The 14,434-nt window shown below is 45.2% G+C and overlaps 1 protein-coding gene across 1 annotated transcript in view; it reads right to left on the bottom strand.

Annotated features, from left to right (window-relative positions):
- Positions 1-14,434, bottom strand: part of emc10 (ER membrane protein complex subunit 10) — a 45,145-nt gene that overhangs the window by 8,724 nt on the left and 21,987 nt on the right. Inside the window, exons 5-6 of the mRNA XM_072492269.1 lie at positions 12,289-12,470; positions 11,221-11,314 (exon numbers count right to left, since the gene is read on the bottom strand). Of these exons, the coding sequence (XP_072348370.1) occupies positions 11,221-11,314; positions 12,289-12,470 (276 nt within the window). The remainder of the gene's footprint in view (positions 1-11,220; positions 11,315-12,288; positions 12,471-14,434) is intronic.

Here is a 14,434-nt window from a genome sequence, read left to right as displayed (position 1 = left end):
TTGGGAATAGTTCATTTGCGCCAATATTTTCGTGAACCAAAATGAGACCTAGAGGTATGACCACCTTGTGACCTAGCGATGTTAACAAGTGGGGAAAAATAAAAATAAACCAGAAAATAAGAATGCCGTTTACAATGGCTGCTTGTAATTGTAGAAACCAATGCCTCAGGTGATGGAATTTCCTCTAATCTCATCTGGCCACAAGGATCCATGGAAATTCCATTGTTGATAGAATTTCAATATTTTAATATCCAATCTGCATGATTCAGATCTTTCTCCAGAACAACTTCACAGGTCTCAGGATCCACTTGATTATTTTTACTGCAATCCAACTTGTGAAGAGTTTGCCAAGATTTGCAGTTGGCTGCAGAGTCCGTCAGTCCTACCCTCACCTCCACTCATTGGCCCTTCACCTGCTGTGTCCCCAAATTCTCTCGATTGAGTGACTCTCGGGTACACCAGGTTAACCTCTTGAGGGTTGCTGCATGTTGCCACACCTCAGTTGGATTATGGTCAGTGAAGTAATTGATGAATCAGTGCATATGAATTTAACAGCATTGGGACAGCACGGTAGCAGTGGGTGGCACTGTTGCTTCACAGCGCCAGGGTCCCAGGTTCGATTCCCGGCTTGGATCACCGTCTGTGTGAAGGCTGCACATTCTCACTGTGTCTGGGTGGGTTTCCTCCGGGTGCTACGGTTTCCTCCCACAAGTCCCGAAAGACGTGCTGTTAAGTGAATTGGACATTCTGAATTCTTCCTCTGTGTACCCGAACAGGCGCCGGAGTGAGGCGACTAGGGACTTTTCACAGTAACTACATTGCAGTGTTAATGTAAGCCTACTTGTGACAATAAAGATTCTTATTATTCATTGGATTGGTTTGGATCAAGCTGGAAGCAGTGTTTTTGATTTAAACTGAAAGAAAATAAAGGACAAATAGGAGATTGCAAGCGACAAACAAAAGATTAAAGGTCAAATGATATTTGGGAGTTGAGAAGTTCCAAAACAGTAAACAACAAAGAAACAAATTTAAAATGAATGAGGCTGGGATAGTTGGCCGTGATTTTTTGTAATTGGCTGAGCTCCTTTATGGAAAGCCATGTAGAAGACATCATTAGGCTTGTCCCACTCCAATTTTATGCCAGCCACATCTTGGATAGATAGAAACTTAATTCACATGTCCAACTTCTTGGGCCTGTATTAACACAGTGCAAACAGACCCCAGAGGCGAGAGCTACTATGATGCACTGAATGGCTTCATGTCACCAGGAATTAAATCGATCTCTTGATGGCAGGAATGTGCCTGTTCTGTTGGTAACAATCATTGGCTACAAGGTGGAATGGTTGCCCAGAGGCGGTGGCCTCGCAGTCACTGGACAATTAGGTTCTCAGAAAAGAATTAGTTTTCTGCTCTGATACGAAGAGTTGTTGAGAATCTAAAACCAAGGTCCAGACTTCAGGAGTAAGGGAAGGGAGTAATTGACCTTTGTGAAACTCAATTGCGCCTTGTTTGTCACTGCATGCATTCTCCCGAAAACACGGGAACCACCATTACTTTGCAGATGTCAGGCTTGTGCTCCTAGTTGCTGAGGCACTTTGAAGGTGTTTGTAACCGTGAGAAAGATGGCCCCGCCCAGAATTAAATGCCACTGAATTAAAAAAAGGAGAGAAATACCAGCTCATCATATTCACACGCACAACAGCACAATATACGAAGCAATCGTCATCATTAGGCTTGCCCCACTCATTTTATGCTGACCGCATTTCTGAAAGTCACTGTGTAACACTAGGTCCAGGAATTTCGGTGGAACCCAACGAGCCAGGGCCAAAAGTTCCATCCTAGGTTGGCGGCACGCAGCTTCTACCGAGTCTCTTCATCACTCTCCACCCATACAAACTAAAGAACATACACAGCCCATTCTCTTTCTTATAATTTGCAGTATTTGCATGATTACAGTTGGTGGGTGAAACCCCCCCCCCCGCCTCATGAATGTTCTCCAAAGCCATCCTTCCTCCCACTTTACAAATCTCTCTCCTGAAGGTGCTGAATGGAATGGGTGCAGTTGGTTCCATGGTGAAAATCAGATATCTCGCCGACACACGAGGCTCAGCATTGAATCTTGGCAGTCTGATTAACAGAGAAGGATGTCACAGTCTAACCCAATTAAGAGCTCACCAGATTTTTGCATGTGCATTTTGCAGCTCAAGTCACCAAACAGTGATCTGGTGGAATTTTTATATTCCCTATCCCAGGGTCTCTGAAACAAGCTGAATGGAGTTACTGTTTTTTTTTTTAATTCCCCGCTGCGGTTTGAAGAAAACTTTTCTGTAGTGTTAAATCTCTGTAAAGCATAAGTATATCGTAGAATCATAGAATTTACAGTGCAGAAGCAGGCCATTCGACCCATCGAGTCCGCACAGGCCCTTGGAAAGAGCACCCTACCTAAACACACACCTCCACCCTATCCCCGTAACCACACCTAACTAACCTTTTTGGACACCAAGGTCAATTTAGCATGACCAATCCACCTAACCTGCACATCTTTGGACTGTGGGAGGAAACCGGAGCAAACCCATGCAGACACGGGGAGAAAGTGCAAACTCCACACAGATAGTGACCCAAGCCGGGAAGCGAACCGGGGACCCTGGAGCTGTGAAGCAGCTGTGCTAACCACTGTGCTACCATGCCCCACTTATCATAGCATTTACAGCGCAGAAGGAGGCCATACGGCCCATCGCGTCTGCACCGGCTCTTGGAAAGAGTACCCTACCCAAGGTCCACACCTCCACCCGATCCCCCATCACGCAGTAACCCCACCCAACACTAAGGGCAATTTTGGACACAATGGGCAATTTAGGATGGCCAATCCATCTAACCCGCACATCTTTGGACTGTGGGAGGAAACCGGAGCACCCGGAGGAAACCCACGCACACACGTGGAGAATGTGCAGACTCCGCACAGACAGTGGCCCAAGCCGGGAATCGAACCTGGGACCCTGGATCTGTGAAGCAATTGTGCTAACCACTATGCTACCGCGCAGCCCTATAATCTTTAATTGTGACAAGTAAGAAGTACTGTGAAAAGCCCCATTCCGGCACCTGTTCGGGTAAGCTGGTACAGGAATTGAACCCGCGCTGCTGGCCTTGTTCTGCATCACAAACCAGCTGTCTAGCCCATTGAGCTAAACAAGCCCTAATTCAGGCTTATACAAGCCCTAAATTTAGGCCTAAATAAGCCCTATATTATATAATATGCACAAGCTGCACAGGTAGTGAAATAAATCCCATTATTACTTTTTAAATCACGAGATTCAATCACAGGGTGTGGCCAACCATTGCTGCATGCATGATGCCACCAAAAACACAAAGGCTGACGGATAAAGGTTAAGTGTAGCATATGCAAGGACATCATACCCCAGTAATAGAAGGATGAGCAGCACGGTAGCACAGTGTCTGCGTGGGTTTCCTCCGGGTGCCTCGGTTTCCTCCCACATGTCCTGAAAGGCGTGCTGTTAGGTAATTTGAACATTCCGAATTCTCCCTCTGTGTACCCGAACAGGCGACGGAATGTGGCGACTAGGGCCTTATTACATTAACTTCATTGCAGTGCTAATGTAAGCCAACTTGTGACAATAATAAAGATTATTTTTATTTTAATATAAATTTAGAGTATCCAATTAGTTTTTTCCAATTAAGGGGCAGTTTAGTGTGCCCAATCCACCTATCTTGCACATCTTTGGGTTGTGGGGGTGAAACCCACGCAGACATGTGGAGAATGTGCAAACTCCACACGGACAGTGACCCAGGGCTGGGATTCGAACCCGGGTCCTCAGTTACGCAGTCCCAGTGCTAACCACTGCGCCACCATGCCGACCAAGATTATTATTATCATCCACAATTCCTTCCTCTCGAGTTTAACAGAGGCACCTACCCATTTAACATTATTTTAATAGGATTAACACACTTGGTAAAAATAGGAGACACAAGAGACGCATGAGTAGTTTTAATAACTATTCTGGGATCTGTGGTAACGTGGCCTTCTGACGTGGCTTGGAGAACAACAAGAGGGAGCTGGAACTAATGATCTTGGGTTCTATGCGTTATTTCATTAAGCTCAGGGAAGGCGGTAAAAGAGGGGGAGGGGTGGCATTGTTAGTCAAGGACAGTATTACGGTGGCAGAAAGGACGTTTGATGAGGACTCGTCCACTGAGGTAGTATGGGCCGAGGTTAGAAATAGGAAAGGAGAGGTCACCCTGTTAGGGGTTTTCTATAGGCCTCCGAAAAGTTCCAGAGATGTAGAGGAAAGGATTGCAAAGATGATTCTGGATAGGAGCGAAAGTAACAGGGTAGTTGTTATGGGGGACTTTAACTTTCCAAATATTGACTGGAAACACTATAGTTCGAGTACTTTAGATGGGTCCGTTTTTGTCCAATGTGTGCAGGAGGGTTTCCTGACACAGTGTGTAGATAGGCCAACGAGAGGCAAAGCCATATTGGATTTGGTATTGGGTAATGAACCAGGACAGGTGTTAGATTTGGAGGTAGGTGAACACTTTGGTGATAGTGACCACAATTAGATTACTGCGTGTCCTTGATAAGTATGTACCTGTCAGGTGGGGAGGAAGTGGTCGAGCGAGGGAACCGTGGTTTACTAAAACAGTTGAAACACTTGTCAAGAGGAAGAAGGAGGCTTATGTAAAGATGAGACGTTAAGGTTCAGTTAGGGCGCTCGAGAGTTACAAGTTAGCTAGGAAGGACCTAAAGAGAGAGCCAAGAAGAGCCAGGAGGGGACATGAGAAGTCTTTGGCAGGTAGGATCAAGGATAACCCTAAAGCTTTTTATAGATATGTCAGGAATAAAAGAATGACTAGGGTAAGAGTAGGGCCAGTCAAGGACAGTAGTGGGAAGTTGTGCGTAGAGTCCGAGGAGATAGGAGAGGTGCTAAATGAATATTTTATCATCAGTATTCACACAGGAAAAAGACAATGTTGTTGAGGAGAATATGAGATACAGGCTACTAGACTAGAAGGGCTTGAGGTTCATAAGGGAGGAGGTGTTAGCAATTCTAGAAAGTGTGAAAATAGATAAGTCCCCTGGGCCGGATGGGATTATCCTAGGATTCTCTGGGAAGCTAGGGAGGAGATTGCTGAGCCTTTGGTTTTGATCTTTAAGTCATCTTTGTCTACAGGAATAGTGCCAGAAGACTGGAGGATAGCAAATGTTGTCCCCTTGTTGAAGAAGGGGAGTAGAGACAACCCCGGTAACTATAGACCAGTGAGCCTTACTTCTATTGTGGGCAAAGTCTTGGAAAGGTTTATAAGAGATAGGATGTATAATCATCTGGAAAGGAATAATTTAATTAGAGATAGTCAACACGGTTTTGTGAAGGGTAGGTCGTGCCTCACAAACCTTATTGAGTTCTTTGACAAGGTGACCAAGCAGGTGGATGAGGGTAAAGCAGTTGATGTGGATTATAAGGATTTCAGTAAAACGTTTGATAAGGTTTCCCACGGTAGGCTATTGCAGAAAATACGGAGGCACGGGATTCAGGGTGATTTAGCAGTTTGGATCAGAAATTGGCTAGCTGTAAGAAGACAGAGGGTGGTGGTTGATGGGAAATGTCCAGCCTGGAGTCCAGTTACCAGTGGTGTACAAGGATCTGTTTTGGGGCCACTGCTGTTTGTCATTTTTATAAATGACCTGGAGGAGGGCATAGAAGGATGGGTGAGTAAATTTGCAGATGACACTAAAGTCGGTGGAGTTGTGGACAGTGCGGAAGGATGTTACAAGTTACAGAGGGACATAGATAATCTGCAGAGCTGAGCTGAAAGGTGGCAAATGGAGTTTAATGCAGAAAAGTGTGAGGTGATTCATTTTGGAAGGAATAATTGGAAGACAGAGTACTGGGCTAATGGTAAGATTCTTGGTCGTGTGGATGAGCAGTGTCCATGTACATAGATCCCTGAAAGTTGCCACTCAGGTGGAGAGGGTTGTTAAGAAGGCGTACAGTGTGTTTGCTTTTATTGGTAGAGGGATTGAGTTTCGGAGCCATGAGGTCACGTTGCAGCTGTACAAAACTCTGGTGCGGCCGCATTTGGAGTATTGTGTGCAATTCTGGACGCCGCATTATAGGAAGGATGTGGAAGCATTGGAAAGGGTGCAGAGGAGATTTACCAGAATGTTGCCCCTGGTATGGTGGGAAGATCTTATGAGGGAAGGCTGAGGGACTTGAGGCTGTTTTCGTTAGAGAGAAGAAGGTTAAGAGGTGACTTATTTGAGGCATACAAGATGATCAGAAGATTAGATAGGGTGGACAGTGAGAGCCTTTTTCCTCAGATGGTGATGTCTAGCACGAGGGGACATAGCTTTAAATTGAGGGGAGATAGATATAGGACAGATGTCAGAGGTAGGTTCTTTACTCAGAGTAGTAAGGGCGTGGAATTCCCTGCCTGCAACAGTAGTGGACTCGCCAACACCAAGGGCATTCAAATGGTCATTGGATAGACATATGGACGATAAGGGAAGTGTAGATGGGCTTTAGAGTGGTTTCACAGGTTGGTGCAACATCGAGGGCCGATGTTCTATGTTCTATGAAGGATGGGAGGCCTGTGAAGGACATAATACCACTGGGTTGCAGCTTCCAGCTCAGGGGAAACAGCTCGTTAAAGAGTACTCTAAAAAGTACTGGGACTGGTTTAGCACACTGGGCTAAATCGCTGGCTTTGAAAGCAGACCCAGGCAGGCCAGCAGCACGGTTCAATTCCCGTACCAGCCTCCCCGAACAGGCGCCGGAATGTGGCGCCTAGGGGCTTTTCACAGTAACTTCATTGAAGCCTACTTGTGACAATAAACGATTTTCATTTCATTCATTCAAAAGACATCACACCGATCGCAGCATGTTGTGAAAGGTGGGTGACTCATCACTGTTCAACAACCTGCTCATCACTTCTAAATTGCGTAGTTCTGCTTCAACAGTATCGATGGTGATTTTTTTTAAACATTAAACCAAAGAATATTTGTACGGCTTTTTTATAAAAAAAAGTAAAACAAGGGCATAGTCTAGCAGTGCAACAAGGATCAAGGCTAAAGATGGTGGAGATGGTAGTGATGGGGGAGTGTGCTGGGGGGAGTTTCACAAGTTATTAGAATATAAAACCTTTTGCATATTACATCATAAAGAAACAATATGGGGCAGGATTCTCCTCTATCCAGCGGGGCGGGCCATACCGGTGCCGAGGAGTGGCGTGAACTACTCCGGCGTCCGGCCACCCGGAAGGTGCGGAATCCTCCGCACCTTCAGAGGCTAGGCCGGCGGGGTTGGCGCCACGCCAGCCAGCGTCAAAGGGCTTTGCTCCGTGCCAACCAGCGCCAAAGGGCCTCTGCCGGCCGGCGCGTGTTGGCACATGCGCGGGAGCGGCAGCGTGTGCTGGCGTGATCCCAGCGCATGCGCAGGGGGGTTCGTCTCCGCGCCGGCCATGGCGGAGGTTGACAGCAGCCGGCGCGGAGGGAAAGAGTGCCACCACAGCACAAGCCCATCCACGGATCGGTGGGCCCCGATCGCGGGCCAGGACACCGCGGGGGCACCTCCCCGGGCCAGATCCCCCCCCCCCCCCCCCAAGAGGACGCCGCAAGACACCTGCAGAGCCAGGTCCCGCCGGTACGGACCTGGTTTGATTTACGCTGGCAGGACCGGCCGAAAACGGGCGGCCACTCGGGCCATCGCGGGGCGGAGAATCGCCGGGTGGGCGACAGAGCTCCAATTCCTCAATGCTATCCACAAATAACTGAATATGTTAAACAGCATGCTTGGATTCAGGACCAATGCAACCTCGATCAAATACCCAATTAATATTCTAGGTTGGCAGAAAAAGGTGAGCTGACAGCAATACAGCAACGACATCCCAGAGTGAATTAAAGCCTTTCGGAGAAGTGGACGATGGAGCAAAAGAAATTCTCCCATCATATAATACTTGGATCACAGTGATCATTGAAGGCGAGAAAGCAAAGTGGAAAAACGGCACATGAAATCTCCAAATAGGATAAAATATAAAACAAAATTGTATACGTTATAAAATTAAATGATGTATGGCAATGTGATTCGAGCTCAACACTCTGAGGATCAGCATGCCTAAAATGTAATGTGTTTCACTCTTGTGGTTTAACGCATTATCCAAACCCCTCATGTTTTCCCAAGCTTGGAGCACACTCTCAGCCACTGTTTGTGCTCCACTTAATCCTGTCACCAAATGAATACATTAGTTTCTGGTGAGCGGGTCAGGTCACTCTCACTGCAACGGTCAGCAACACAACCGCGGCTTCCCCACTGACGGGTCTTATGAGGGAATTTCTGCAGTGAATTTGTTTGGTTCTGCATCAAAGGACTTCATTGGGAGACCCTATTCCTTATTAAAACATCAAGAATCTGTGTCGCCCCTTACTCAGTGAGGAACTGAGAATTATAAACTAAGAAAGTTCAGGTTTGTTGGCCCTGATTGGTAACGAGTGTTCGAGTGGATACATGCATGCATATGTCCAGTGAGGGCAGTACTGTGCATGGTTGTAGGATTATGAGAGATAGAACAGCTTGCTGTCAAAAAATGGCCAAATGGGTACGCGGCTGGTATTCATGGCATGGTCTTTGAGCAAACCCTCCATGTCACTTTGGCCACACCTCTGCTCCAAACAATGCCTTTGACTACAATTAAACCTGCAGAGCCTGGGAAAGCAAATAAGCTTCTCCTAAATGTCTGACAATGGCATTAGAAGCCGCATGATACTGCGGGCAACTTAGCCTCAGTTTCTTGACTGGCAGAGGGATCAGCGCGTGCATGTCCACCGATCACTGAAAGTGGCAACGCATGTGGATAAGGTGGTCAAGGCTGCATACGGCATGCTGGCCTTCATCGGTCGGGGCATCGAATATACAAATTGGCAAGTCATGTTGCAGCTGTACAGGGTCTTAGTTCGTTGGAATATTGATTGATTGATTTGATTTATTGTCACAGGTCCCGAAGTACAGTGAAAAGTATTGTGTACAATTCTGGTCGCCACACTACCAGAAGGATGTGGAGGCTTTGGAGGGGGTACAGAAGCGGTTTACTGGGATGTTGCCTGGTCTGGAGGGCATTAGCTATGAGGAGAGGTTAGATAAACCCGGTCTGTTCTCACTAGAACGACGGCGGTTGAGAGGCGACCTGATAGAGGTCTACAAGATTATGAGTGGCACGGACAGAATGGATAGTCAGATACAACGGTTTTAGTTTAGACGGGCAGCATGGTCGGTGCAGGCTTGGAGGGCCGAAGGGCCTGTTCCTGTGCTGTTTTGTTCTTTGTTCTCTTAACCCCTCACCTCCCAGCAGGGAAAGAACATTGTTTCTGCTCAGAATCCTCTCAATGAAGCGGAGATCAATGATCTCCCGATTAAGGAAGTACGTCCTCACTGCGTTGAATGTCATTTAAAGTTAAATGTTCACATCATGGCTCTCTAATGAATGGTACAACAGCATGCGACTTGCTTTGGTAGATAAAACAATGAAACATACTGTGTCACACAGATAGGAAGATTCAGAGTTTGATTCTTGGTCTGTGTCAAGTTAACTGATCAGAACAGCGGTCAGAATGCAGCAGTTCGGTCATAGCAACCACTTGGATTAAAAAGCTGCAAACATCTATGACTATACAACTGAAGCATGTTTACTTGGACAATGCATTAAACGATTGCCGGTATGTGCCAAACTATACTCCTGTAAGAGCAAATGCCACAGGAAAGGAGTAAAAAGGATAGAAAATTAGGAGTGTAAAGTTACAATTAAAACCTGTATTTGTGAATTTTCGCACGGTCGTAGGTTCCTTCATCAATCTCCAACTGTAAAGCCCATATGCGGAGGTGGTCCACATCAGCTTCAAGAACTCAGATTCAAGAAAAGACAAACTGTCAAGAAGCAGCTGAGAGGAGGACTCCAGATGGAGACAGACTTCCACAAAGCTCTCAGCGTCAGCTTCCTGGACTACTGCCAATATCCAGAAAGGCATTACAGGTTTGTAGCAGTAATGGCAGAAGATGGGGGCCACTGCATCTAATCATTCTACCATTCAACTAGCTCACAATCAGCATTAAACATTGAAATGCAAACTTAGCAAGAATTAATACTTGGAATATTCAGGTGGGGGGCGGGAAAATCAACTCTTTCACATTCGTGTTGAATGCATATGAAATTCTTGGACTGATGTTCCCTCGTAGTCACTCAGTTTACTTGCATGGTCAAGATGATCTCCGTCTCCATTTTCAATTATAAGCAATCTTATACATCCCTCATCTCCACACAGGACTCTATTTAAAGCATTACATTTTATTTGACTTCTTAATAGCAGTAAATGTACTTCGATATATTGCGTACAAATGACAGTAACACATTAAGAGATGTATCAGTGTCATCAGATGTGTCGTTCTATTTATAATATATGTGGATGCAGCTTGTTTGAAGGTGGAAGGAAGAGTATTTTTCTTACTTATACTTCTGTTTCTCCCCAGCCCCAGATCCCCATTCTCTCCTCTTTTTCGGAATTATAGGCACAAGTGGTCCTCGTATTCGTCGAGGTAACTGATTTAACACAACAATTCAGTACGGCAGTTTAAAGCAACGGCCAGATCCTCAGGCACCTAGCCCAAGTGTCCACTCTTATACGATTGACTGTCTGCAGTCATTTGAAAGTGGGAGGAACCTAAGCCAATCATAACTGTGTATCAATATCCAAGCAAGTGCGCCTTCCAGTCGAGCTAAACGCATGGCAACCAGGAGCAGGAACCGGTGCTCTTCATTTGCCCTTCCTCACACAAGGGGCACTGAGGACCCATTTATGCCATTAACTCAACAGCAGTCTGAACCAGGAACGTCTGTCACATCGAACCACGTCAGGCAATGCATTTATTCATCTAAGCCACCATAGGAGCAGAGAAAACTTTAGCCTCTTACTTTGAAGAACACGTGATTGTGGATCAATTGCTGCAGGACTAATGGGCCACAGGCTATGATTTGAAATAAATAGCTGCTGGTGTTATTCCACCGTCAATTACAGAGCGATTGCATGCTCCGTGCTTATGTACATAATATCATGTTTAATCCTTTTAAATATCACAGTCTCAAGATTATAGCAATTATTATTTCACCCTAAATATATGAGCCAGGAAAACATTTTCCCCCCCGAAAGGGCCAACTTACATATTTTGCGATAAATGACTTTTGTTCTTGTGGATTTTTCGCTTTCTGGGCCTGTTCATGTTCTAACCGCTCGATAAATGCGGCTGTCTCTGGCCTGGAATGGAACAATTTTTTTTAAATTTAGGGCAACGTGAGTGAGGGAGGCGACCCCCCCCCCCCCCCCACAAAAAAATAGTGTTTTTGCAGAGACTCGGTTTATGAGTCAACCCCTTTCAGTCATGACATGTTATTATACCCACATTCATAATCGGCCTCAGTTTTCCTCCCCACAAAAGTATATTTTACTTATCGATATCTAATAACTGGGCTTAAAGGATCAAGTAGGCAATACGGGTTGCGTTACAAAAGGTGAGTGGGAGCTTAAGACACACCCACTCTTTGCACTGGACATTTCAAAATGGCAATCACCCACACCGCTCTTTCATTGTTATACTCAGCATATAAGCTGTACCCTGCTTTTGAAGGGATTTTGGAAGCTTCCCAAAGATCGGCTTAAATGCCAACATCCACAATATTCTTTAAACTTTAACCTTGCTCTCCACGAAGACAACTGGGCCAGACAGACCATAATGTTCCTCGATTAGAGACCGAGCCAGGCCAAATTGGCCAATCTTAGCTGGGACATTGGAACTGGCATTAAAATTGGACTCAGCATTCCCTGAACTAAAAGGATTAAAAGAAAATTTGCCACATTTCCCCTGCTCAGAACTGCTATCAATGATTCCTGCTAGAGTATAGTTATGGATGTCAAGTTCATTTGCATGTCCTCCAGAGTCAATGTCAACCTCACTTACCTATCTCCTCGTTATTTTGCACAATCCATTATCTCGCAAAAAATACATTAAATTATCTCCAAAATCAACTTATATTGGCTGTTTCAATCGCTATCCCTGGTAATATTCCATGACTTTCACCACTCTTTGGGCGAAAAAGCTCCATATTTTTAACTTGCATCATCTGACATGTGATCTATCCAAATAGCAAATCATTTATTTGAATTTGATCACAAGAAAAATACACACAATCGAAAGAGTTCCAGCAAATACACGCATGCAGAAAAATACTCACGCTGATGCCAAGACTGGCTGCATTAGGTGCACAGTCGTGTTAAAGACCTCCAGATCCACATCTTCCACTTCTGCTCCATTGCAGGACCCAGGGACAGTTACAATGGAAACACCGATTATATTTCCAGACACATCTGTGTTAACAGTGATTACGTCAGACAGGTGAGACTCGACCAGAGAACACTATGGAAAGAAAAGAAAGACAGCAGCTGCACACTGGAATAGTAAAGACACCAAGTTAAGTTTCTGCAAAAGAACTATTAAACTCGCAACTTTAAAGTTCCGACCTTTTCTTAAATTGCCCAGGGCACCTTCGGCATTTTCAAGATTTATTTATTTAATTAATTGTTCCCACCTCTCGATTCATTCTGTCTCCATTCCTGAAGACACGGATACGTATCAGATACTGTCAGCTTTGCTATGTGCCCATTTTTCACACCAATCTAGACAGCTTCTTCTCACCGCACATTACAACAGGAACCATGCACGGTAGCACATGGTTCTATTATACCCTGGCTTGGGTCATTGTCTGCGCAGAGTTGGCATGTTCTCCGTGTCTGCGTGGGTTTCCTTCGGGTGCTCCAATTGCCGCCCACAAGTCCCAAAAGACATGCTCATTAGATGAATTGGACATTCTGAATTCTCCCTCCGTGCACCCGTACAGGCGCCGGAATGTGGCGACGAGGGGGTTTTCACAGTAACTTCATTGCAGTGTTAATGTAAGCCTACTTGTGACAGTAATAAAGATTATTATTATGGAACAGAAATCAGCTGTGGTAACTTTAGCTTATTGTTATCTTTTCCTGGCCTAAGAGTCCTAGAGATCGGGGAGATTAACTAATGCAGAATAGACTTAACGTTTTAAGTCTGGATGACTCTTCAGCGACTCTTCTTCTGAAGGGACATACGGACTGGAAACGTTAACTCTATTTTCTCTCTCCGCAGATGCCGCCAGACCTGCTGAGCTTTTCCAGCATTTTCTGTTTATTTTGGATTCCAGCACCCGCAATCTTTTGCTTTAATTACAGAATAGACTTTCTGATGTGTGGTTTTGTGCTACAGGTGCAAGTGCTTTGAACCATTATGCTATTTTAAGAGCTCAACCACACTCTCTAATCTGTACAATCTCAGACCTTCACAGCGAACATGTAATCAGACACAAGGCGGTATGCACTTATTAGCTCGGTCAATGCAGGTTTCTCCAGAGCTAACATATCACCAGGCACAACAAAGTGCACTCTTACTAGCTGGGACATTGTGGGCTATGCACCGTGTAATGGCCCAGTAAAGAAATGCTTACATTGGCATCAAGTAACAGGCGGAACTTTTGATTTATAAACCTTTTGGCTAGAGCTATTGGGCAGCCTTGTCAAAGTGCCAATGGACATTTCATAGCTTTCAAATAAAATAGATATGATGTTTTTAAAAAATAGTTTCTGCACATGCGAGCAGTCAAACAGACTCACGCATCATAAAGCAGAAGAGATAGAAGATCGCTCAAGGCACTGCCTGAGCATGTGTCGTTTTACCTTGGAGAATATTATAAAGATCACACAACCTACATTTCAATATACATCGAAGAAATGTGAAATGTTCAAGTTCATACCTACAATTGTGAGCATGAATTTACATCATGAAAAGCAACACTGTAGAATGCCGGAATTCTGAAGCAAACACGGCAACATCCGTGGAGACAATGATTTAAGTATGTTCCCTTCATCACAACACAAAGGGCGGGATCTTCCCAAAAGGGAACAAAATTCCAGAGCGAGCATGTTTAACTGCATGTTTCCCGACACTCAGTGCCGAGAAACACATGGCTATTCAAATAAAGGGCCTAAACAGGGAACACGAGGCCAAGGCCGCACATAGCCCCGTTTTTTACAACGGGGAGCTCCGCCATCCAAGGAATGAGCCTGGTAAACCTTTGCTGCACTCCCTCCATAGCAGAACATCCTTCCTCAGATAAGGACACCAAAATTGCACACAATACTCCAGGTGTGGCCTCACCAATGTCCGATACAATTGCAGTAAAATATCCCTATTCCTTTACTCAAATCTTCGCGCTATGAAGGCCAACATACCATTTGTCTTCTTTGCTGCCTGCTGTACCAGCATGCTTACTTTCAGCGACTGATGGACAAGGA

This window comes from Scyliorhinus torazame, chromosome 29 (genome assembly GCF_047496885.1).
Source record: "Scyliorhinus torazame isolate Kashiwa2021f chromosome 29, sScyTor2.1, whole genome shotgun sequence".
Taxonomy (NCBI): Eukaryota; Metazoa; Chordata; class Chondrichthyes; order Carcharhiniformes; family Scyliorhinidae; genus Scyliorhinus; species Scyliorhinus torazame.
Note: the sequence above shows the minus strand (reverse complement) of the source record. Positions and strands in the feature narration are given on the sequence as shown.